The following is a 26,666-nucleotide window of genomic DNA, read 5'->3' as shown; positions in this document are numbered from 1 at the left end:
CAGGCTGGGAAACCTCCCGGGGGATTCCTGCATTCAGCCCATATTGGCAGGTCTAGCTAGAGCATCCGTAACTCCACCTCATTGCGTGATTGCTCTTTACTCTGCCCAGTTCCGAGTTCTGATGGATGATTAGATCAATTAGCAGGGCCACCGGGGGGGAGGGGGGCTAGTGGGGCAATTTGCCCCAGGCCCTCATGAGAGTTTTTCGGGGCCCCTGGAGTGGGGTCCTTCACTCGCTCCCGGGGCCCTGGAAAACTCTTGCGGGGCCCGGGCCCCCGGAGCTTCTTCCGCTCCGGGTCTTCGGCAGCAATTCGGTGGCAGGGGATCCTTCCGCTCCAGGAATCCTCTCGGTGGCCGTGTGAACTAGGGTGGAAAACTTCACCCACGTACTCCTGTATCAACCCAAATCTGATGTACACAGTTGCCTAGAGCTACATTAAGATGTGTGTTGTTTGCGTGAGCACCATTCACTGTGCAATCCAGATGGCTCTGGAGAATTGACCTGTTCTCTGCTATCTGGTTCTCTGCTCTCCGGGGATCACATTTTTCCAGCCCAAGAGGGTTAGAAAGCTACTTTATTTTTTAAATCAGAGCTGAAATTCTCCTACACTGACCAGGGCAATAATGGATTTTTCAGGTCTCTGGACAGTCCAGAAAATCAGGGAAAAAAATCATTCCTGCTCCAACCACATATGAAAATTTTCATAATTTTTGGTCAATCAAAAAGTCCGAAAAAATAGCTTTGGATCGAGGGGAAGGTTTCATTTCGACAACATCAAAATATTTCCTTTCAGTTGTGACTCTTTGTAACTAGGGTTAGTTTTAAAAGGAAATGGTGAAGAGGAATGTCATTGCGAGCCGGAAAATGGCCAGGTTTGGTTTCCAAACTGGTGAGATGACACATTTTGATGTTTCAGAAACGTTGGGTCAGTTTCTGTCCGTCTGAAACAAATTCGGTGAAACCGAGGTGAAGTCACAGAACGGTTCCATGTCACCAAACCACCACTTTTCACCGGAAGAAAGCTTTGTGCGAACAATTTTTGCTCAGCTCTCCTTGCATAGTCATAAAGTCATAAAGTTCCAGGCTACACGAGATCACCAGCCCATTTAGCCTCCTGTATATCACAGGCCATCAGCACTGAAACCAACGACCAAAATTAAACCAAATTATTACAGCGAGGATCCCATGGCCGGGGCCAGCTCCAGTTTTTTTGCTGCCCCAAGCAGTGGGGGGAAAAAAAAAAAAAGATAAAGCCACGATCGGCAGCACTTCGGTGGATGGCCCTTCCCTCCGAGAGGGACTGAGAGACCCGCCACCGAATTGCCGCCGAAGACCCAGACGTGCCGCCCCTCTCCACTGGCCGGCCCAAGCACCTGCTTCCTGCGCTGGTGCCTGGAGCCGGCCCTGCCTGTAACTCTGGGAGCAGGGGGGTTAAAGAAAGCCCTGAATATCCTGAGCCTCACCAGAGTTTGGCAAGTCTGGAGGTGAATTCCCATGTTCTCAGGAACCCGGGACAAAGAACAGGACTGAATGAGTGCAATTATAATGGGTGGGACTTGCTTATCTGATTGTTGCAGTAGGATCAAGTAGCTAATGAGCAGACATGTCTTGACAGGGGAGGGTTGGGGTAGCCCAGAGTAACCCCAGTCACAAAAATGATCCCTTTGTGGCTGCAAAGACAAGAAGTTCTCTGAAATCTCCCTGTGCTCTGCTTTGGACAATGGAAAGGGAGCACAAACCTGCTACCACCTCTTGTGGTCCTGGGTGGGTGGGAGCTTCCTACAACAGCAAAAAGCCGGATCTTCCCATTCTGCCCCCATATTGGCAGCGTGGTCCACATGTTAGAGCAGGGGAAAGTAGGCGCTGGGGATCTGTGCTTCCCACTGTCTGTGAATTTAAATAGAAGCGGAACAACCACATTTCCTTCCCCCACCCCCGTCCCCCAAGCTGGGTTTGAAAATCCCAGCCCCACCTGGTGCGGCAAGTGACTGCGCTGCTCTGTGACTGTTTCCCCATCTCGGGTATAATAAATTTTTGGTTCTCTGGCATTTGGTTTGCCGCCTGCTTCTCCCATGCCTAGAATCAGTGTAGCAAGGAGTCAGGACACCTTTGCTCTCTTCCCAGTTCCCGCTGGGTTACCTTGGCCAAATCACTTCTCCCCACTCTGTGCCTCAGTTTCCCCCCCTGCATAATGGAGAATAAGGGAACAAATACATGCTATGCCCATGCAAGTAGCCATCAAGAGACTTAGACAAAGGTGCTGGCTTAGAAGTCAGGACACCTGGGTTCTTTTGCCACCAGGTGACCTTGGGCAAATCACTTCTCTCTCCTTACCTCAGTCCCCCACCCCCTGTCTGCTTAGACTCCTTTTTTTGTAAAGGGGGGGGGGGAATTGAATGCCAGGCACCCAGAACCCAAGTTGGCACCTTAACCATTAGACTCTTTTTCCTAGCCAGTTAGTGGCAACCTAAACGAAAGGCATTTTTGAATAATGTTGGCCTGTAGTTTTAAAGTGGTAGCAAGAATCCAGCAAAGAATCCTGTGGCACCTTATAGACTAACAGATGTTTTGCAGCATGAGCTTTCGTGGGTGAATACCCACTTCTTCGGAGAAGTGGGTATTCACCCACGAAAGCTCATGCTGCAAAACATCTGTTAATCTATAAGGTGCCACAGGATTCTTTGCTGCTTCTACAGAACCAGACTAACACGGCTCCCCCTCTGAAGCAAGAATCCAGTCAGCGAGAGGGGCTGGCTATTGTCATAATCAGGAATGAAGCAGAAGAGGGAGACAGAGCCACTTCCGAGGATAACGCCATTTCCTTTATTAGAATAGAGCTCCTTGTTCAGTGTCAGAAGAAAGTGACTATGCACAGTACAGGTGGACACCAAACGGCTAGCAGCCCCCTCTAGTGGCTGCTGCGTGGGTTCCTGGTGCCCCCGTCACCACGAACGAGCTATTTCCCTCCATCGAGATGCAGAGTCCTTGGACTGCACTGTTCCTGAAGATCGCCATCTAGTGGCAGACCAGAATGATACTGCCCCAGCTTTCGTTGCCTAGCTGTGCAGTCACTTCGGGGTCTGCTGATGAGGCTCGGAAGAAGCTAGTCGCGTGCAACCCTGTGCGTTTGCATCACAGCAGGAAGGGGAATTTTGCTCCTGGCCATTTCTGCAAGGCCTCAGGGCCTCTGTTCAGCCACAAAGAGGAATTAAAGTTGCTGATGGGAAGAGCCATTTGCTGGGTCTTACAACACCCAGGACATGTGTTACATACTTTTGAGTGCCACCTATTGACACCTTTTTGCCTTGACGAGCTATTTGCTAGGGCTGAGCGGAAATTTTCCATAGAAATGGTGAAAGTGGGTTTTCGACTAAACTAAGCTGATGGTGAAAAGCGTCTGCTCTCTATGAAAATTTATTTTTTTTGGCGGCAAACCAAATGCCAGAGAAACAAAAATCTGGAAAGGCCACAGTGATGCTTCATAGGAGTTGTAGTTCAGGTAGCACATGTCCCTGTTCTCTATAGGCTGGACTCCTCAGCCAGACAACTTCTCCCATCATGCACCACAACCTAGGATTTCCATGATGCACCACCTCCCCTCTCCAAGAGTGGAGACCATGGTGCATCCTGGAAGGTGTTGTCCGGCTGGGGAGTCCAACCTATAGAGGAGAACATGAGGTACAGGTCTGTCGCATCTTACGTGCATTTAACATGCACGATTTCAGCTTTACGCGGTCGGCAAAAACAAAAAAAGAGAAAAACAATTTAAATACTGTTTCTGTTGTGTGGGCGATTCCGCCTGCCATTCAACTCAATGTCATTTTGACAATACGCGGTTTTCGCTTTACGCACTAACCGCGGAACGGAACCCCCATGTAAGATGAGACTCACCTGTATCTGAACTACAATTCCCATGAAGTATCACCGGTTTAAAACAAACGAACAAAACTTCTTCACACAACGTGCTGTCAGCCTGTGAAACTTGTTCCCAGGGGATGTTGTAAAGGCCAAAAAATTTACTGGATTCATAAGAGAGCTTCTGGAGAAGTTCATGGAAGATAGGTCCATCAGTGGCTATTAGTCAAGATGGTCATGGATGCAACCCCATGCTCTGGGTGTCCCTCAGCCTCTGACTGCCAGAAGATGGGCCTGGACAGCAGGGAATGGATCACTTGATAATTGCCCTGTTCTGTTCATTAGGTAATAATTGGAGATATACCAATCTCCTAGAACTGGAAGGGACCTTGAAAGGTCATTGAGTCCAGCCCCCTACCTTCACTAGCAGGACCAATTTTTGCCCCAGATCCCTAAGTGGCCCCCTCAAGGATTGAATTCACAATCCTGGGTTTAGCAGGCCAATGCTCAAACCACTGAGCTATCCCATTCCCTCTTAAGAATCTGGCACCAGCCACTGTCAGACGACAGGATACTGGGTTAGATGGACCATTGACCATTTTTATGTTCTTATGTTCTTTCTAGATGGGACTATAATGGTTTTCAGGCAGTTGGTCCTTTGCCAAATTTTCACAGCCAGCAGATACTTTTCTCCAAAATTTACGTTAGTCAAAACCCCAATTTTCCATCGAAAAGCGGTTTCTATGGAAAATGTCCCTAGCAAATAGTTCATCAAGGCAAATGGTGCCAATAGGTGGCGCTTAAGGGTATGCAACACGTGCTGGATGTTATAACACCAGCGCGTCGCTTCCCATCATTTCCGAGTTGAAATATTTCAGTTGGGGCCAAACTACTTCGGTATTTGAATTTTTGACGAAGAAAATCAAGAAGTTGGGTGGGAAACGTGGGCAAAAGTGAAATTTGTTATCATTTTCGTTGATCGTTTCTACTGGAAAAGATCCGCCTTTTCGGGTGTGCTCTGCTCTGTACCCATAGAGCAGAGAACTCTTGTTACGGCGTTGTAGATTCGATAATGTTGTTTATGAGGTGCATTCTTGCCTGTCGTTCTTGGCTGTGATGTAGTGTTGTCTTGTCTCCTTCTAGGGAGATTCCGGGGGACCCCTAGTCTGCAACGGGAAACTCCAGGGTATTGTGTCTTGGGGGACCCAGACATGCGCACTGCCCAACAAACCAGGTGTCTACATCAGTGTCTGTAAATATGTCGACTGGATCCGGGAGACCATGAACAACAATTGATCCTCAGTCCCTCAGGAGACCACAGTATCCCTCCCTCTCCGACCTGCGCTGCTGCATAGGGTCCATACAGTGCCATTGCAGGCGCATTAGCCGGATTGTCCCTCCTGGCTCTGTGCACAGATGTTAAATAATAAAGGCCCTCTGCTGCTGGGAGCAGCTAGTTCACAGATGCACCACATGATTTCATGCCTTCTTCCTAGTGTAGCACCATGCCCTGTAAGTGTAACTCTTCACTGCAGCACCTGGGTGCCTCACAATCGCCAATGTCTTTACCCTCGCACACCCATTTGAAACAAGCAGGGCTAGTCTCCCCATTATATAGCTGGGGAAACTGAGGAACAGAGCAGCTAAGTGATTTGTTCATGCTCACGCAGGAAGTCTGTAGCAGAGCAGTGACTTGAACCTGGGTCATCCCGTGCTCCCCTTCCCTGTCAGCTGGTTGGAAAAGTGGGTCGGGTCAGAAATGGAACGTTCCATGGGAAAATGCAGAACTTCCCATGGGGGAAGATTCCAAAGTGTGGGTAAGCAGGAAACAGCTATTTTCTCTTGCCCCGATGGGTAGAAAATGGGACAAAAGTTTGTGAAAGCTCCCTCCCGCTTTCTCATTCTTTGGTGCTGGCCAAAGTTGGGAAACAATGTGAGACAATAGGTTTCCTCCTGCATTTTCTTTCTTTTTTTGAACGTTTTCCCACTGGGAAACAGACATTTCCTGGTGGGAAAATTTCTCCCCTCTCCAGTGTGAAAAATCTGTTGAACACCAAGATCCATTGACTTTGGATCAGGCACTGAGTGGAGACGCATTTGATCCCAGGCTCCCAGCGTGCAAACCCTCTTTGCCATTTCAGACCGGGCCAGTATCTCTGACCCAGCAGTGCTGGGCTCGGCACAGGAACCTGGAGGTGTTGGGCAAATGCAGATTGAACCTTGGAAGAGCTAGTCCTGCCAGAAAAAGAAAAAGGAGGCACCTGAAACTACAACTTCCATAATGCACCATGGTGGTTGAGCAAGGGGGGAGACTGCGGTGCATCATGGGAGCTGTAGTCAAACCATGGTGCCTGGCCCACAGAGGAAAATGAGGGTACAAGGCACCTGAACTACATTTACTTACTTATTTCCTGTTTGAACTAGGGCAGATCTTTTAGGGGAAAAAAATCCCATCTTGACATAAAAACAGCCAGTGATGGAGAATCCCTTTCGGTCCTTGGTACATTCTTTCAAGAATCAATTACCCTTCCCATTAAAAATATAGCATCGTATTCCTAGTCTGCATTTGTCTCCCTTCAACTTCCAGCCATTGGATCTTGTTAGATCTTAGCTAGATTGAAGAGGCCTCCATCATCAAATTTCTACTTGAGGGCTGGGATCACATCACCCCTTATCCTCCTCTTTGTTAAACTGAATAAACCGAGCTCCTTGCGTGTGTCCCTATAACACATGTTTTTGAATCCTTTACTCATTCTGGTGGCTCTTCTCTGCCCCCTCTCCAACTGATCATCGGCCTTCTTGAATTACGGACGCCAGAACTGGGTGCAGTATTCCAGCAGCGGTCGCATCAGTGCCAAACACAGTGTTCCACTCCAGGAAAGAGACAGCATGCAGTTTTCACGCCGCTTAAGAAAAAAGACAGGAGAGGCTCATGCAGACCTTTGAGGCTTGTATAATCCTCATTTCGCTTCCGTGCATGAGCCCCTGTATCGCCAGCCCGGAATGGGCAAAAATCACGAGCTCGCGTTTAAAAATCATGCGATCTTTACAAAAATAATAAATGCCGGCTCACCAGCTCCGGCATCCACATTACTGAAGGGAAGCTGGACAACGGCAGAGGGTGCAGAGAAGAGCCACGGAAATGATCCGAGGGCTGCAGAAAAGGCTGGATGTTAGGGCTCCCCTACCCTCCCTTGGTTCTTGTCACACAGACAGAAAGCAGAAGGCCAGAGTCCAAAATGTGATGTTTATTGGGGTTAACAAGCAAACATATCCATAGCTCTGTACAGCAGTAGAGCTTTTCCCCTTCCCCCTCCTCCTTCTTAATAGGCTTAATTATAGCTGTAGTGCCCGCCTCCTGGTCCCACCCCTTACAATTGATGGTCATGTTCCATTTTGGAGGGTCTTGAATCTGGGGGCTGCGGTACCACCTCTTTTGTACCCCATGGGAGGGGTAGGGAGTGAGGTTATGTACCGGCCATGGCCACCTTTTCTGTGGCTATTAGTGTTTCTTATACCTCCCCACCCAATCGCCTTCGCCCCTCCCAGCTGGTTGCTTGACCTTGTCTTGGGAAAGGAGTTATACAGTCGTATAGCAAACTCCCACCACATCCAGCAACACTTTAACTCTCTCTCTTATCTTTTATCAGAGGGGTAGCCGTGTTAGTCTGGATCTGTAAAAGCAGCAAAGAATCCTGTGGCACCTTATAGACTAACAGACGTTTTGCAGCATGAGCTTTCGTGGGTGAATACCCACTTCGTCGGATGCAAGAGTGGAAATTTCCAGGGGCAGGTATATATAAGCAAGCAAGAAGCAAGCTAGAGATAACGAGGTTAGATCAATCAGGGAGGATGAGGCCCTGTTCTAGCAGTTGAGGTGTGAAAACCAAGGGAGGAGAAACTGGTTCTGTAATTGGCAAGCCATTCACAGTCTTTGTTTAATCCTGAGCTGATGGTGTCAAATTTGCAGATGAACTGAAGCTCAGCAGTTTCTCTTTGAAGTCTGGTCCTGAAGTTTTTTTGCTGGAGGATGGCCACCTTAAGATCTGCTATTGTGTGGCCAGGGAGGTTGAAGTGTTCTCCTACAGGTTTTTTTATATTGCCATTCCTAATGTCTGATTTGTGTCCATTTATCCTTTTCCGTAGAGACTGTCCAGTTTGGCCGATGTACATAGCAGAGGGGCATTGCTGGCATATGATGGCGTATATTACATTGGTGGACGTGCAGGTGAATGAACCAGTGATGGTGTGGCTGATCTGGTTAGGTCCTGTGATGGTGTCGCTGGTGTAGATATGTGGGCAGAGTTGGCATCGATGTTTGTTGCATGGGTTGGTTCGTGAGCTAGAGTTACTATGGTGCGGTGTGCAGTTACTGGTGAGAATATGCTTCAGGTTGGCAGGTTGATTGTGGGCGAGGACTGGCCTTCCACCCAGGGCCTGTGAAAGTGTGGGATCATTGTCCAGGATGGGTTGTAGATCCCTGATGATGCATTGGAGGGGTTTTAGCTGGGGACTGTATGTGATGGCCAGTGGAGTCCTGTTGGTTTCTTTCTTGGGTTTGTCTTGCAGTAGGAGGCTTCTGGGTACACATCTGGCTCTGTTGATCTGTTTTCTTATTTCCTCGTGCGGGTACTGTAATTTTGAGAATGCTTGGTGGAGATTTTCTAAGTGTTGGTCTCTGTCTGAGGGGTTAGAGCAGATGCGGTTGTACCTCAGTGCTTGGCTGTAGACAATGGATCTTGTGGTGTGCCTGGGATGGAAGCTGGAGGCATGAAGGTAGGCATAGCGGTCGGTAGTTTTTTGGTATAGGGTGGTGTTAATGTGACCATCACTTATTTGCACCTTGGTGTCTAGAAAGTGGACCTCCCGTGTAGATTGGTCCAGGCTGAGGTTGATGGTGGGGTGGAAGCTGTTGAAATCATGGTGGATTTGTTGCATATTCTCACCAGTCTCTAAGGAAAAGGATAAATGGACACAAATCAGACATTAGGAATGGCAATATACAAAAACCTGTAGGAGAACACCTCAACCTCCCTGGCCACACAATAGCAGATCTTAAGGTGGCCATCCTGCAGCAAAAAAACTTCAGGACCAGACTTCAAAGAGAAACTGCTGAGCTTCAGTTCATCTGCAAATTTGACACCATCAGCTCAGGATTAAACAAAGACTGTGAATGGCTTGCCAACTACAGAACCAGTTTCTCCTCCCTTGGTGTTCACACCTCAACTGCTAGAAGAGGGTCTCATCCTCCCTGATTGAACTAACCTCGTTATCTCTAGCTTGCTTCTTGCTTGCATATATATACCTGCCCCTGGAAATTTCCACTACTTGCATCCGACGAAGTGGGTATTCACCCACAAAAGCTCATGCTGCAAAACGTCTGTTTCTCTTATCTTTCCGCATTGTACTAAAACACCCTATCTGGCTGCAGGCAAAGCAACCCCCAGCGTCTTTGTTCCTTGGTCACTATGTCAATAAGGATATAAGGCACCAATAATTGCATTTTTAAAACCGCAAAATTCAGACGGTCAGCGGATCAAAGAGAAGACTGGATGTTTGCCTAGAAGAGCTGCTCTAGGAGTGATTTTGGGGGCAGGTCTCCGGCCAGTGTTACACAGCAGGTCAGACTAGAAAATCCCAGTGCTCTCTTCTGGCCTGGGGAATCTCTGAACATGGATCTTGGCATCTTGACAAACCCAAGTTATTGAGCTCCAGGTGGGGTAACTCGGTGGAATGTATTGGCCTGTTTGCTCTGCAGGAGGCCAGATTAGATGCTGGTCTTCTGACCTTAAACTCAGTGAATCAGTTATTTCTGTAGAATCATAGAAATGTGGGGCTGGAAGGGACCTTGAGAGGTCATCAAATCCAGTCCCCTGTGCTGTGTCAGGTACAAGTAACCTCATTCCTGATGGGGTTTGTCCAACCTGTCCTTTAAAACCTCCAGTGATGGGGATCCTGCAGCCTCCCTTGGAAGCCTGTTCCAGAGCTGAACTCCCCTGAGAGTTAGAAAGTGTTTCCTAATATCTCACCTCAGTCTCCCTTGCTGCAGATTAAGCCCATTCCTGCTTGTCCTACCTTCAGCGGACATAGAGAACTACTGATTCCCAGCCTCTATAACAGCCTGTAACATGTCTGAATGCCATTACCAGGTCCCCGTGCAGTCTTCTTTTCTTAAGGCTAAATGTGAATGCATAGGCACCAACTCCGGAGGCGCTCTGGGGCTGGAGCACCCACAGGAAAAAAAGTGGGTGCTCAGCACCCACTGGCAGCCCCACGGATCAGCACTGCCGCCTCCCACCAGTGCCTCCTGCCTGCGATCAGCCCCGCTGATCAGCGCCTCCCCCTCCCTTCCCGTGCCTCCCGCCCACCATGGATCAGCTGTTCCACGGTGTGCAGGAGGCGCTGAGGGGGAGGGGAGAGGAGTGGGGCAGGAAGAGGCAGTGGGGCTTTGAGGAAGGGATGGAGTGGGGGAAGGGCCTGGGGTGGAGGGGGAGTCGAGCACACCACGGGTAGAGAGGAAGTCGGTGCCTGTGCATGCACCATTTTTTAAACCTTTCCTCACGGGTCAGGTTTGCTAAACCTTCTATCGCGTTTGTTGCTCTCCAGCTTGTCCACATCTGTCCTAGAGTGCGGTGCCCAGAGCTGGACACGGGGCTCCAGCTGAGGCCTCATCAGTGCTGAGTAGAGCAGGACAGGTACCTCCCAGGTCTTACTTACAACATTCCTGTTAATCCACCCCACAGTGATATCAGCCTTTTCCCCAGCGGCCTCCCACTGTTGACATATTCATTCTGACCCACTATAACCCCCAGGTCCTTTTCAGCAGGACGACTGCCTGGCTGGCTAGTCCCCATTTTGTCATCGTGCGTTTGATTTTTCCCTCTGAAGTAAAATTGTCCATTCTTGATTCATCTTTTCTGGAGGTGCCGGACGGGTGTTGAGCTCCATCCCCTGTCCAATAAACAGGTGTCTGTGCACCACGCTGTGGGTGTGGATTACCAAGGTATGAATCATTTCGGCGATAAAGATCTTGACCCCACCAATAATCTCCCTTGGAAGACAGAGCTGGTGGGAGTGCTAATCAGCGATAATTATGGGTAAAGCAGATCTTGGCAGATATTCCCTTCCCTGCACATTCCAGCTCCAAGTATCCAGGGGTAGCTGTGTTAGTCTGTATCCACAAAAACAACGAGGAGTCGGGTGGCACCTTAAAGCCTAACAGATTTATTTGGGCATAAGCTGTCGTGGGTAAAAACCCACTTCTTCGGATGCATGGAGTGAAAATTACAGATACAGGCATAAATATATACTGGCACATGAAGAGAAGGGAATTACCTTACAAATGGAGAACCAGTGTTGACAAGGCCGATTCAGGCAGGGTGGAGGTGGTCCACTCCCAATCATTGATGAAGAGGTGTCAATACCAGGAGAGGGAAAATTGCTTTTGTTGTGAGCCAGCCACTCCCAGTCCCTATCCAAACCCAAATTGATGGTGTTAAATTTGCAGTTTCTCTTTGAAGTCTGTTTTTGAAGTCTTTTTGTTGAAAAATGGCTACTTTTAAATATGTTATTGAATGTCCAGGGAGATTGAAGTGTTCTTCTACTGGCTTTTGTACGTTACCATTCCTGATATCTGATTTGTGTCCATTTATCCTTTTACCTAGAGATTGTCTGGTCCGGCCAATGTACATGGCAGAGGGGCATTGCTGGCACATGATGGCATATATCACCCTACCATCAACCTCAGCCTGGACCAGTCCACACATGAAATCCACTTCTGGACGCTACAGGGCAAATAAGTGATGGTCACGTAAACACTACCCTGTACCGGAAACCTACTGACCGCTATGCTTACCTACATGCCTCCAGCTTCCATGCAGGACACATCACACGATCCATTGTCTACAGCCAAGCCCTAAGGTACAACCGCATTTGCTCCAATCCCTCAGACAGGGACAAACACCTACAAGATCTCCATCAAGCGTTCTTAAAACTACAATACCCACCTGGGGAAGTGAGGGAACAGATTGACAGAGCGAGACAGGTAACCAGAAGTCACCTACTGCAGGACAGACCCAACAAGGAAAATAACAGAACACCACTGGCCATCACGTACAGCCCCCAGCTAAAACCTCTCCAGCCCATCATCAATGATCTACAACCTATCCTGGAAAACAATCCCCCACTCTCACAGACCTTGGGAGACAGGCCAGTCCTCACTTACTGACAGCCCCTCAACCTGAAGCAAATACTCACCAGCAATTACACACCTCACCACAGAAACACTAACCCAGGAACCAATCCCTGTAACAAACCCCGTTGCCTTCTCTGTCCCATATCTACTCTAGCGACACCATCGTAGGACCCAACCACACTATCAGGGGCTCATTCACCTGCACATCTACTAATGTGATATATGCCATCATGTGCCAGCAATGCCCCTCTGCCATGTACATTGGCCAAACCGGACAGGCTCTATATAAAAGAATAAATGGACACAAATCGGACATCAGGAATGGTAATGTACAAAAGCCAGTAGGAGAACACTTCAATCTCCCTGGACACTCAATAACAGATTGAAAAGTAGCCATCCTTCAACAAAAGATCTTCAAAAACAGACTTCAAAGAGAAACTGCAGAACTTCAATTCATTTGCAAACTTAACACCATCAATTTGGGTTTGAATAGGGACTGGGAGTGGCTGGCTCACTACAAAAGCAATTTTCCCTCTCTTGGTATTGACAACTCCTCATCAATGATTGGGAGTGGACCACATCGAGCCTGACTGAACTGGCCTTCAGCATTGGTTCTCCACTTGTATGGCAACTCCCTTCTCTTCATGTGCCAGTATATCTATGCCTGTGTCTGTAATTTTCACTCCATGCACCTGAAGAAGTGGTTTTTTACCACGACAGCTTATGCCCAAATAAATCTGTTAGGCTTTAAGGTGCCACCGGTCTCCTTGTTATTCCAATTCCAGGAATTCCACAGCCCCGCTCCCAGAGTGGGAGGGAAATAACTTAGATACCGCCCTAAACAAAGACCTGGGCCCTGCCAAGAATGCACATAGCTGATCCCAGCCTGTGGCGTGTTCTGTGCATGTCCTTTCCATGCTAACGCAACCCTAAATTCATGCTCCGTTGAGCTGACCCCAAGCGTGAGCGTCCCACTTCCCCTGCCTAAGCTCATCCAGCCTTCCCTGCGGGACTCAGCAGCCCTCTGCCATGCCCCCAATCGTCACAGCCACCCTCCCACCTCCATACATACACTTAGCTCTGAATTTCCCTTCTCCCCTCCCCGGAGGAACAGTCGCTCCAGACTGGAGCTCAGAGGGCAGTGGGGATTAGCGTCTGCCCCACCTGGGGAGGTGGAAGGTTTCCACAACGCCCGAACTGCCTTACAAAACTCATTTGGGAACGGGAGCTTCGTGGCAGCAACTCTGGCCCTCCGCCAGCATCGATTTCGCTGCAGTGGCCTTTTCTGAGGGCATTTCAGCCTCTGTCGCCTATTCAGCGGTGGCGCTGGGCAACTGCATCCCGCAGGAGGAGGCAGGGGGAGGGCTTTTTTTCAACCAGATCCGGCCCACCAAGAGTCAGCTGCTCCGTCAGGCACCATGCCGCCCCGGGCTCCAAGTGGCGTCTTCCGCCCAGCACGTTGCACATGCGAGGTCCCTGGTAGGGGCCCCAGAGTTAAGCTTTGCAGGGGAGCAACCACCGCCACAACGCCCACTTGTATTTCCAAACAAGCCCCTTCATAGCAGCTCCCACGCTGCCCCTCCTGGGCCCTGCAGACACCCCCCAAATCTGCTTTGCCTGCGAAACCCTTGCCAATGCTCAGGTCGCGGTGCGCAGAGGCCATTGCCTGTCAGGCAGACTGGCAGGGTCTCATGGTTGCTTCCAGGGGTTCACCTGTCTGTAGCCACCTGTTCTCGCTTCTCTCAGACTTAGGTTGTCAGCTCTTCGGGGGGGGGAGGGTCCTCTTTTGGTGCAGCACTTAGCGGAATGGGGGGCCTGCTCCAGGAGTGGGGGGCTACATGCTCTGGTAACTCTAGACATAGATGACCAATTAACAATTGTCACACCTCCCATCAGGGCCGCCCGGGGGGGGGTGGCAAGTGGGGAAAACCCATGAGAGTTTTTTGGGGCTCCTGGAGCGGGGTCCTTCACTCGCTCCGGGGGCCCCGGAAAACTCTCACGGGGACCGGGCCCCCGGAGCTTCTTCCGCTCCGGGTCTTCAGCGGTAATTCGGCAGCGAGGGGTCCTTCAGCTCCGGGACCCACCGCCGAAGTGCCCTGAAGACCCGCGGTGGGGGGTCCTTCCACCCTGGGACCCGCCACTGAAGTGCCCCGAAGACCCGCGGTGGGGGGTCCTTCCGCCCTGGGACTCACCGCCAAAGTGCCAGGTCTTTGGCAGCAATTCAGCCACAGGGGCCCCTCGCCGCCAAAGACCCCAGGTCCCCTGAATCCTCTGGGCGGCCCTGCCTCCCATGGGCTCGACCCTGCCTAAATCAGGTGTTTGGAACAGGCCAACAGACCCAGATGGGTGGAATGACGCAGTGATTCGCTAGTGACCCTTCCCCTGCTGAAAATGTGGGAGCCCACCAGTCGAGGAACAGAAGCAGAGCCATGTGACTCACACGACCAATGGCACGCGGCGAATAATGGCAAGCGCATAGTATGCAAACACCCCTTGGGTGAAATTTATTCCCATAAATCCTGTGGTCAATATTTAGGAATATCAAATCCAAAGAAACTGGGATTGATTCATGGGCTGTTTGAAACAGCATAGATAGATAGAGGGGGTGTATGGGGATAGATAGATAGATAGATAGATAGATAGATAGATAGATAGATAGATAGATAGATAGATAGAGGGGGTGTATGGGGATAGATAGATAGATTAGATAGATAGAGGGGGTGTATGGGGATAGATAGATAGATAGATAGATAGATAGATAGATAGATAGATAGATAGATAGATAGATAGATAGATGGGGTGTATGGGGATAGATAGATAGATTAGATTAGATAGAGGGGGTGTATGGGGATAGATAGACACTTGGGACCCATGGCTAGCAGTAGAACAGAGGACATTGACCACGGCCCCTCTCAAGGGTGCTCAGCAGGCCAGCTGCAGGACACAGCTGTGTACAGTTGCTGTGGAGAGCCCCCTAGTGGCTGATGATAAACAGCTCCATGTCCTTCTGCCTGGATGTCCCATACTCACTGTTTGATCCTCAGCTGGGGTCAATCGGCTGTAACTCCATTGGAGTCAATGGGGCCAGATCCCAGCTGGGGTCTATCGGACGTAGCTCCATTGGAGTCAATGGGGCCAGATCCCAGCTGAGGTCAATGGGCCGTAGCTCCATTGGGGTCAATGGGGCCAGATCCCAGCTGGGGTCAATCGGCTGTAGCTCCATTGGAGTCAATGGGGCCAGATCCCAGCTGGGGTCAATGGGCCGTAACTCCATTAGGGTCAATGGGGCCAGATACCAGCTGGGGTCAATCGGCCATCGCTCCACTGAATGCTCCACTAAATGCTTTATGCCCATTTAGCTGAGTATTTCCTTCATAGCATTTGTTGTTTCCTCTAGGCCAATGGGCCCAGCTTTCTCAATCCTTGTCCTGGGTAGGAGCTGCCCTTCCTGTCCCTCTGCCGAGCATGTCCTGCATTGAAATCCATTGACACCCAGCCAAGAAGAGATTGTTCTGCTGCTACACTAGATGTCTTGGCCTCGCCCGTGCGCAGAGCTAACATGGGCTGGGAGCAAGGTGGCAGAAGCAGCACCCCACTCATCCAGCGCATCGGCATGACGCCTGGCCCTGCCCGCCCCAGACTCTATCCAGCACCTTACTGAGCATTCCATGGATGCTGGGACACTAGTAATTAGCCAGCTTGCGATCATGGGAATAGTCCCTCAGAGGTGTGGTAGATCTTCAAAGATTGCCAGTTAATATCCACAGCTTGCCTGGGCAGGAGGAGGAATGAAAGCCCATTAGGCAATGACCTAAATCCCAGCCTGGTGCCATGAGAACACGCGTGTCCATGGGCTGGTGCCAGTCCTCTGCCATGGCTCACCGGGCTTGGGTGTGACCGTCAATAGCTTGTCAACAGCCGCATGGTGCCTGGCAATTTCTTTACTCCAAGGAGTTTGAAGGCTCTGTACCAGATTCCAGTTTCATAGGGTACAGTGTGAATCAGCTGTAGCTCCATTGGAGTCAATGGGACCAGATCCCAGCTGGGGTCAATGGGCCGTAGCTCCATTGGAGTCCATGGGGCCAGTTTCCCCTCCACATTTTGTTCTGCTGATGTATGATTTGTAGTTCATAGTTTCATTGTGTTTAATGCCAGAAGACAGCAGCTTGATCATAGAATCATAGAATATCAGGGTTGGAAGGGACCTCAGGAGGTATCTAGTCCACCCCCTGCTAAAAGCAGGACCAATTCCCAACTAAACCATCCCAGCCAGGGCTTTGTCAAGCCTGACCTTAAAAACCTCTAAGGAAGGAGATTCCACCACCTCCCTAGGGAACCCATTCCAGTGTTTCACCATCCTCCTAATGAAAAAGTTTTTCCTAATATCCAACCTAAACCTCCCCCACTGCAACTTGAGACCATTACTCCTTGTTCTGTCATCTTCTACCACTGAGAACAGTCTAGATCCATCCTCTTTGGAACCCCCTTTCAGGAGTTGAAAGCAGCTATCAAATCCCCCCTCATTCTTCTCTTCTGCTGACTAAATAATCCCAGTTCCCTCAGCCTCTCCTCGTAAATCATGTGCTCCAGCCCCCTAATCATTTTTGTTGCCCTCTGCTGGACTCTTTCCAATTTTTCCACAGGTCAGAGAAATTCACTCCACTCCCCCATGGATTGAGCCAGTAACTTGTTCTGGACTAAAGTGTCTTCCAGGAGGGCCTCCAGTGGGACTGGGAGACCCCACGAGATGGACAATCCAGCCCCGCCCTGGAGAGTTTGTCCCAGTGGTTAATCGTCTGGCTGTTCAAAATAGGTGCCTGATTTCTAACTGGAATGTGTCTGGCGTTAATTCCCAGCCGTTGGTTCTTGTTCAGCCTTTTCCCCCCTAGCTTCAAGAGCCTGTTAGGACCTGGGGTTTTTTCCCCATGAATGTCCTTACACACCTCACGACCACTTTGATCAGCTAAATGGATCAAGCCCCTCTGCAGTTGTTCCAAAACAAACCCCAGAGCTGGGCGCATCATCCCAGAGTCGCTCTCTCCAGTGCCTTCCTCACTGGATTGCGCCCAAGGATCACATCCAGGGGCTCCTTTTCCCCCCAGCTGCACCCTGGGAGCTCCCGTTGAGTCGTTTATCCACTGTGAACCCTAGAACCTTTCCGGTGCCCCTGGTTTCCAAGCTACGGCCCCCACTCGGGAGGTACGGCCTGAATTCCTTGCTCGCATTTGGCTGGATTTAGGCTGACAGGGCCGTTTGCCCCGCGCTCCAGGTCACTCTGTCACACTGCCCTCTCCTGATCGTTGTTTGCCAGTCAGCGGCAAAGTCTGGCCAGGGCCAGCTCACCGATGCGAAGGCTGAGTAGCGTCGGGCTGTGTCACGGGGCTCCCGGCCCAGGAGTGCCCCCTTGAGGCACATTCACCTGTCTCAGGCAGTGGGGTGGTTGGGTCTAACTGGAGCCCTGCATCGACGTCCAGTTCCGCTTCGGCCTGTCATCAGAGTCGCTGTAACGCCAGGTCTCCTCCCTCCACAGCTCTGATCTCCAGCCCAGCTGGGTCCAATACTGAGCTGAGTTTGATCCCTGCACCAGAGGGGTGCGCGGCTCCACGGGGCCTGAACCCAGCTCTGCAGAGACGCAGCCGGTTGTCGTAACCTGGTAGCCACTCCACGGCTGGCCAGGAGGCTGCGGTTGATGGGACCCTGGCCCACTCGTGGCGATGCCCTGACTGGAGGAGCCCGTTGCACTATTTAAGCTGGGGGAGGCACAGGAAGCTGTCTGTGCAACTGGGCGAATTCCTAGCTGGCTGCTATGTCGGAGCCGGACTTGTTCCCCGGCTCCTGAGCTGTGCCTGGCTCCTGATCCCGGCCCGGGTCCCTGACACCAGCTCCAGCTCTGACCCTTGGCTCAGCTCCCAACTCCAGTTCCCAGCTCCCGACTCCAGTTCCCAGCTCCCCCCTGTGAATCCTGGCTCCGAACCTTGGCTCAGCTCCCGACTCCAGTTCCCAACTCCGACCCATGAATCCTGGCTCCGAACCTTGGCTCAGCTCCCGACTCCAGTTCCCAGCCCCCACCCGTGAATCCTGGCTCCGAACCTTGGCTCAGCTCCCGACTCCAGTTCCCAACTCCGACCCGTGAATCCTGGCTCCGACTCTTGGCTCAGCTCCCGACTCCAGTTCCCAGCTCCCGACTCCAGTTCCCAGCTCCCCCCTGTGAATCCTGGCTCTGACCCTTGGCTCAGCTCCCGACTCCAGTTCCCAGCTCCCCCCTGTGAATCCTGGCTCTGACCCTTGGCTCAGCTCCCGACTCCAGTTCCCAGCTCCGACCCATGAATCCTGGCTCCGACCCTTGGCTCAGCTCCCGACTCCAGTTCCCAGCTCCCCCCTGTGAATCCTGGTTCTGACCCTTGGCTCAGCTCCCGGCTCCAGTTCCCAGCTCCGCCCTGTGAATCCTGGCTCCGACCCTTGGCTCAGCTCCTGACCTGGGAATCCTGGCTCCGACCCTTGGGTTGTCTCCAGCCTCTGCCCCTCGGGTCAGCTCCTGGCTCAGGTTCCTGTCTCCTGGGCTCGGACCACTAGATCTGACCACCCAAGGTCTGGGCAGGACAGTGGGCCTCTTGGCCTCCCCTATCCCTTTGTTTCCCATGTGTGGTTTATACACCCCCCAGCCTAGTATTGTGGTAGCAGCTCAAAGCAGAGCCAAGCGGGGAACGGCGTTTTCAGCTGACCCGAGAAATCTGGGAGAAAACAAAATCCCATTAGACTTGAACTACACCACATCTTTTCAGTTTTGGCCAGTGTGTGTGTGTGTGTGTGTGTCCGTCCCTGCTGCCCCCTGCTGGAGGGGCTGGCCCCTGCTGTGCGTGTGTGTGAACATAGAACATAAGAATGGCCGTACCGGGTCAGACCAAAGGTCCATCTAGCCCAGTATCTGTCTATCGACAGTGGCCAATGCCAGGTGCCCCAGAGGGAGTGAACCTAACAGGCAATGATCAAGTGATCTCTCTCCTGCCATCCATCTCCACCCTCTGTCAAACAGAGGCTAGGGACACCATTCCTTACCCATCCTGGCTAATAGCCATTTATGGACTTAACCTCCATGAATTTATCCAGTTCTCTTTTAAACCCTGGTATAGTCCTAGCCTTCACAACCTCCTCAGGCAAGGAGTTCCACAGGTTGACTGTGCGCTGCGTGAAGAAGAACTTCCTTTTATTTGTTTTAAACCTGCTGCCCATTAATTTCATTTGGTGGCCCCTAGTTTTATTATGGGAACAGGTAAATAACTTTTCCTTATTTACTTTCTCCACATCACTCATGATTTTATAGACCTCTATCGTATCCCCCCTTAGTCTCCTCTTTTCCAAGCTGAAAAGTCCTAGCCTCTTTAATCTATTCTCATATGGGACCCTCTCCAAACCCCTAATCATTTTTGTTGCCCTTCTCTGAACCTTTTCTAGTGCCAGTAGATCTTTTTTGAGATGAGGAGACCACATCTGTACGCAGTATTCAAGATGTGGGAGTACCAGGGATTTATATAAGGGCAATAAGATATTCTCCGTCTTATTCTCTATCTCCTTTTTAATGATTCCTAACATCCTGTTGGCTTTTTTGACCGCCTCTGCACACTGCGTGGACGTCTTCAGAGAACTATCCACGATGACTCCAAGATCTTTTACCTGATTCGTTATAGCTAAATTAGCCCCCATCATATTGTATGTATAGTTGGGGTTATTTTTTCCAATGTGCATTACTTTACATTTATCCACATTAAATTTCATGTGCCATTTTGTTGCCCAGTCACTTAGTTTTGTGAGATCTTTTTGAAGTTCTTCACAGTCTGCTTTGGTCTTAACTATCTTGAGCAGTTTCGTATCATCTGCAAACTTTGCCACCTCACTGTTTACCCCTTTCTCCAGATCATTTATGAATAAATTGAAAAGGATTGGTCCTAGGACTGACCCTTGCTGGAGGGGCTGGGCTCTGCTCTCTGTGTGTGTGTTTTAATGGCCAGACAAATCTGAAATGCCATTTAGAAATGAAAAAGCCGAAATGAAACATTTTGGCTCTTGAAATCCCCCCGCCGCCGCCAATAGTTTTGGACTCTGAAAAGTGAATTTCTCAATGAAACAACAATTTGCCGGAAAATAATTCACCAGGCTAAACACTCTGAGGGCACACGGTGTCCCAGCTTGTTTGTGTGGGAATAAGGGGCAGTTTTGACAAATGTCTCTACTGGAACATTCCCTTTTTCCATCCCCCCCTCCCCCGGTTTTCCAAAGTTTCCCTCCGATATTTCAACCATTTCTGGGGGGGTCCCAAAACATCACCATTTTTTCACAGAACGAACAAGTCGGTTCGAAATTTCCGCATGTGTCCAAAAAGGTTGTAAAAAAGGCTCGACGCAGCAAGGAAAGAGTTTGGACTTACCCCCAACGAAATGGTTCGGAGGAGCTGACTTGATTTTTGTTTCATCTTGAGACAGGAAAAAATCATTTGGAATCACAAAGCTTTTCCTGGGCTTGTGAGTGGGACTCGTGATGGGTGGTTTGACTGTAGTGTGACAGACCCAGGCCAGTTGGGAATGGCAGAGTAGTAGAAGGCAGATATACTGGCCACTGGATAAGCAGTTTTCTGTTCCCTGAGTGAGCAGAGCAGGGGCTGCTCCAGGCTAATCATAGAATATCAGGGTTGGAAGGGACCTCAGGAGGTATCTAGTCCAACCCCCTGCTCAAAGCAGGACCAATCCCTGGACAGATTTTTGCCCCAGATCCCTAAATGGCCCTCTCAAAGGTTGAACTCACAACCCTGGGTTTAGCAGGCCAATGCTCAAACCACTGAGCTAGCCCTCCCCCTGAGAACACCTGACTCCAATTAACCTGCTAAGAGTCAGGTGAGGCTGTTAAGCACCTGACTCTAATTAAGGCCCCTCTGATGCTATAAAAGGGCTCACTCCGGTCAGGCCAAGGGGGAGCCAGAGGAGAGGAAGTGCGTGTGAGGAACTGGGAGCAAGAGGCGTGCAAGAAGCTGAGCGTGAGTAGCCATACTGCTGGAGGACTGGGAAGTACAAGAGTTATCAGACATCAGGAGGAAGGTCTGATAGTGAGGACAAAGGAGGTGTCGGGAGGAGGCCATGGGGAAGTAGCCCAGGGAGTTGTAGCTATTGTGCAACTGTACCAGGAGGCACTCCAGACAGCTGCAGTCCACAGGGCTCTGGGCTGCAACCCGGAGTAGAGGGTGGGCCCAGGTTCCCCCCAAACCTCCCAACTCCTGATCAAACACAGGAGGAATTGACCTGGACTGTGGCTTCTACCAGAGGGGAAGGTCTCTGGGCTGTTTCCCGACCCACAGGGTGAATCTGTGAGGCGAGCAAATCCGCCAATAAGCGCAGGACCCACCAAGGTCGAGGAGGAGCTTTGTCACCGCAGGTAATTGCAGAGGCACTGGGCTGCAGGCCTTGAGTCCCAGATTCATAAATTCCAAGGCCAGAGGGGATCCCTGTGAGCATCCAGTCCAGGGGGTCTCAAATGTCACCGCACCCCGACCCCCTTCTGACAACAAAAATTACTACATGGCCCCAGGAGGAGGGACCTGCCTGAGCCCCCCCGCCCCGGGCAGTGAGGCCAAAGCCGAAGCCCAAGCCCTGCCATCCTGGTGGGTGGGGAGGCAAAGCTGAAGGCCAAGGGGCTTCAGCCCCTGGCAGGAGGCCTGTAGCCGGAGCCCCACTGCCCAGGGCTGAAGGCCTTGGGCTCTAGGCCCAGGTGGTGGGGGTTGGGTTTTAGCGTTGGGCCCGGATCCTAGAATGTCTAACACCAGCCCTGGCAACCCCATTAAAATAACATCGTGACCCACTTAGGGGTCCCGACCCACAGTTTGAGACCCCCTGATCTAGTCTGACCTCTGTATAGCCCAAAACTTCGCCCAGAATAATTCTTAGCAAAGCTCTTTTAGAAAACCAGCCACTCGTGATGTAAACATTGTCGGTGATGGAGAACGCACCCCCCCGTGACCCCTGTTAATTATCTTCTCCGTTAAAAAGTTCATCTCAGTTCCAGTCTGAATTTGTCTAGCTTCAACTTGCAGCTGTTGGATTGCGCTAGACCTTTCTCCGCTAGGTTGCAGAGCCCATTATTAAATATTTGTGCCCTGTGTAGATTCTCCCTGGCCTGTTGCTGGAAATATCTCCAGTGGTTTCACGCGACAATTCCCCTTTTGAGCAGAGGTGGAGGCCGGGAAAGTTCAGCCCTATGGGGAGTGTCTGCACGACACGGTCTCCAAAGAAAGGCCCTGTTACCTCTCTGCTCTAGGGTAGCAGAAACTGGGGCCTTGATGCTCCGCTTGCCATTGGAGGAGAGAGCAGCGCTACGGAGGCTGGCTGTTTGTGCAACCTGGTTGATTTATACTGTAGATACTAGTCCTGGAGCAGAGGCGGTCACAAACGACCACAGCGGGTATACTCAGCTCAAGCACCAACAACCAGGGAGCAAGTGGCCCTCATTAGAGTAATTAAGGAAGGAGCCAATTTCCCTGCTGCTTGCAACAGCTCTGCTACAAAGAAAACTACAGCACAAAATCAACAACAACAGGTACGTCTTCAAAGGCTGGCCACTGCCCAGGCATTAAGGGGAAGACTTGTAAGAGCATATGTAATAGCACCACCTGGTGCCCATAACAGTAGAATCATTCTGCACTGCAGCCCTGTCGAGGCTGGTACCTGGTCAGGGTCTGTGCAGTGCCTGGCACAACGGGGTTCCCGATCTCAGTCGGGATCTGTGCAGCACCTGGCACATCGAGGCCCTGATTTCAGTCATGGTCTGTGCATTGCCTGGCATAACAGGATCCCCGATATCGGTCAGGGTCGGTGCAGCGCCTGGCACAATGGAGCTCATGCTTTGGCTGTAACTCTTAGGGTATGTCTACACTACAAGACTATTTCGAATCAACTTAAGTCGAATTTGTGGAATCGACGTTATGAAGTCGAATTTGTGTATCCACACTAAATACACTAATTCGACTGTGTGAGTCCACAGTAAAGGGGCAAGCGTCGACTTTGGAAGCGGTGCACTGTGGAAAGCTATCCCACAGTTCCCGCACTCCCCGCTGCCCATTGGAATTCTGGGATTTCCCCCCAATGCATGCTGGGGGAACAAATGTGTCGAGGGTGGTTTTGGGTAACTGTCATCATTGAACCGTCAATCACGTCCTCCCTCCCTCCCTGAAAGCGCCTGCGGGCAATCTGTTCGTGCACTTTTCTGCTCAGTGACAGCGCGGGCGCCACAGCACTGCGAGCACGGATCCCGCTGCAGTTATGGTCGTTGTCAACTCCCTCGCACCTTATCGTCCACCTCTTCCACAGTCAGCTGCTGAGAAATCGGGCTACTTTTCAATGGTGCTGCGAGCACTGGTGGACCATGGGGGACGTTTTACCAACATCAACGTCGGGTGGCCAGGCAAAGTTCATGACGCGCGTGTTTTCAGGAACTCTGGTCTGTTTAGACGCCTGCAGGAAGGTAGTTTCTTCCCGGACCACAAAATAACTCTTGGGGATGTGCAGATGCCTATAGTGATCGTCGGGGACCCAGCCTACCCGCTAATGCCCTGGCTCGTGAAGCCCTATGCAGGCGCCTTGCACAGCGACAAGGAACTCTTCAAGTACCAGCGAGCAGCGAGCAGCGTGACCTGTGACTGTTCAGTTTCTTTACATAGAAACTGAACCTGCCCCTGTTTCTTTACCAAGTTACTGTTGACCAGCATCTGCAGTTACATACCCCGTCCACCCCGCTTCCCCAACTTCCAACACACGTTTAAAAATAAAATACATGTTCCACTGTAACTTTACAAAGGTTTCTTTATTGATGACTTTGCATTAAAGGGTTGAAACTGGGACGCAGACTGTGCTGGGTAGGGTGTGCGGTGATGTAAAGACCACCTCTAAACTAGAGGAATGACAGGCTCCTGCTCCCAGAGCGCTCTGCAGTGCCGGACTGGTTGTTTCAATGGAGCCTGCCATCCCTCCTTTTTGGGACTCTGTGTGCGGGGGCTATGTGGCCTTTTGGCGGGGGAGGACGGATACAGATTCCTCTTCTGCGTGGCTCTGTGGTCCAGGACAGGGACCATTGCATGAGATCTGTAACCCCCCTCCCCGGCTACAAAGTCACGTAACCCCCCACCCACACAGAACCTGCAAACTACCTCCCATACCGACCAGGGTGCCTACTGACTGCACTGTGTGTGTGACCTGCTGCTGATCCTGCCCCCGTGTCTGTACCCTAGTAAAGGTGATTGTCCTGTCCAATTACCAACCCCCTTCCTCCCCTTCAAACACAGTCTCCTCTAAAAGAACATGACAGAAACAGTAATTAACAGAAAAGTATTTTTTATTATCAACTAGACAGTTAGGGGATGAAACTGGGACGGGGGCTTGGGTGAGGCGGGAAGGAAAGGACTTCTCAAAATTTAGGGTATGAGAGCTTTTGGGTACTTGAGCACTCTGCTGGGGTGCAGTGACAGTTTTCACGGCCCCTGGCGCCACTTCTTCTGGTTATTTTGGGTGAGGGGGGTATGGGACTTTGTGGCGGGGGAGGGCGGTTGCAGATACACTGCAGGGGGGCTCTGTCCTCCTGCCTGCGGTCCTGCAGAACATGCACAAGGCGCCGGAGCGTGTCCGTTTGCTCCCTCATTAGTCCAAGCAGCGTTTGAGTCGCCTGCTTGTCTTCCTCACGCCACCTCTCCTCCCGTTCGCTGTGTGAGCGCTGGTACAGAGAGAGGATCTCCCTCCACTGGCTCTGCTGGGCCGCCTCGTCTCGGGAGCACCCCATAAGTTCAGCGAACATCTCGTCCCGTGTCTTTTTCTTTCGCCGCCTAATCTTTGCCAGCCTCTGTGAGGGGGATGCTGTGGCAGGTCTGGAGACAGTCGAAGCTGTGTGATGGGAAAAAGGGAGTGAATTCCTTGCAAAGACACATTTTTTCAAACAATGAACACAGTCTAGTCTGTCTCTGTGAATTCTGGGTTGAGATCCCAGTGCCTGATGGGGCAAAAACCATTTTCACGGGTGGTTCTGGGTAAATGTCGTCAGTCATCCCTTCCTCCGGGAAAGCAATGGCAGACAATCATTTCGAGCCCGTTTTCCCTGGATTGCCCTGGCAGACGCCACAGCGTGGCAACCATGGAGCCTGTTTTGCCTTTTGTGCCTGTCACCGTATGTGTACTAGATGCCGCTGACGGAGGCGGTCCAGCAGCGCTACACAGCAGCATGCTTTTGCTTTTGCATGACAGCAGAGATGGTTACCAGCCATACTGTACCATCTACCATACCATAAATTGGTAATAAGATGATCATGGTTACCAGTCCTTTTGCACTGCACCATTTGCTGTTGTCATAAGTGCCCCTGGCTGAGATCAGCCAGGGGCGCAAAAGCCAAAATTGGGAATGACTCCCTGAGTCAATCCCTCCTTTTTGGTAGCTAAAAATAGAATCTGTCTTGCCTAGAATATGGGCAAGTGTACTAGAGAACCACTGTATCAGAGAACCAGAGAGCACAGCTGCTCTGTGTCAGATCCTGCATAGATTATGAGCTGTATGCTATTCACAGGGGGTGCTCCTGCAACAACCCCACCTGTTCATTCCGTTCTTCCCCCAGCCTTCCTGGGCTACCATAGCATTGTCCCCCCACTTGTGTGATGAAGTAATAAAGAATGCAGGAATAAGACATAGTGACTTGTTAGTGAGAAATGAGTGGAAGGCAGCCTCCAGCTGCTATGATAGTCCAGACAGGACATTAAGGAGTGTGGAGAAGAGGAGCCCAGCATCCCTCTGCTAGTCCAGGGGCAATTGAATCTTTTCTTTACACATGAAGGGTGGGGGCTGATGGAGCTCAGCCCCCTGTTGCTATGATGAGGATGGTTACAAGCCATACTGCACCATCTACCAGGAAAAATTAGGAGCAGGCGCCCTTGATTGACCTCACTGATGCTAGTCGGCATGGTTACCAGTCCTTTTGCACTGCCCCATGTGCCAATAGGCTGATGATGACAATGGATATCAGTCATATTGTACCGTCAGCCACCCATGGCGGGGGGGGAACAAGGATATTGGTGTTGAGTGCTGCAGCATTGCATCTATCTGCGGCATTCAGTAAAGATAGGGTGACATGTAAAAGAGTCAACAGAGGATTGTTTTCCCTTTCACTTCTGGGGGTGGGTGGGGGTGTGTGTAAATTGCTGAGCTATGCCCTGACCCACCGCGGACACTGTGTTTGACCCTAGAAGCATTTGGAGCTCAGTCAAGAATGCAAATGCTTTTCAGAGACAGCAGGAACTGTGGGATACCTTGCGTCCTCAGTCCCCCCTCCCTCCATGAGCGTCCATTTGATTCTTTGGCTTTCCGTTACGCTTGTCACGCAGCAGCATGCTGAGTCTCTGCTACGCCGTCTGTCCGGAGATTTTTTAAAAATACTTTGGACCAAGCGTAACATTACAGTAATTCCCCTAATTAGATGCAGGAGTCTCTGAGCGAGATCACCCTGAGGATGGTCACTGAAGGAGATAGAGAGTGCATGCTGCGTGAAAGCCAGCACAAACCAGGAGCTTTTGCAGCCATGCTCGGGAAGGCAATGCTCCCTGA

General features: G+C 50.9%; 1 protein-coding gene across 2 annotated transcripts in view; it reads left to right on the top strand.

Moving 5' to 3' along the window:
* Positions 1 to 5,286, top strand: part of LOC120390070 (trypsin-like) — a 45,110-nt gene extending 39,824 nt beyond the window's left edge. For both annotated transcript variants that reach the window (XM_039512352.1, XM_039512351.1), the window contains exon 7: positions 5,000 to 5,286. In XM_039512352.1, coding sequence (XP_039368286.1) covers positions 5,000 to 5,152 — 153 coding nt within the window. In that variant the 3' untranslated portion in view covers positions 5,153 to 5,286. The remainder of the gene's footprint in view (positions 1 to 4,999) is intronic.
* Positions 5,287 to 26,666: the final 21,380 nt, after the last annotated feature.

This window comes from Mauremys reevesii, linkage group 24 (assembly GCF_016161935.1).
Source record: "Mauremys reevesii isolate NIE-2019 linkage group 24, ASM1616193v1, whole genome shotgun sequence".
In the NCBI taxonomy this organism is placed as follows: Eukaryota; Metazoa; Chordata; order Testudines; family Geoemydidae; genus Mauremys; species Mauremys reevesii.
Note: the sequence above shows the minus strand (reverse complement) of the source record. Positions and strands in the feature narration are given on the sequence as shown.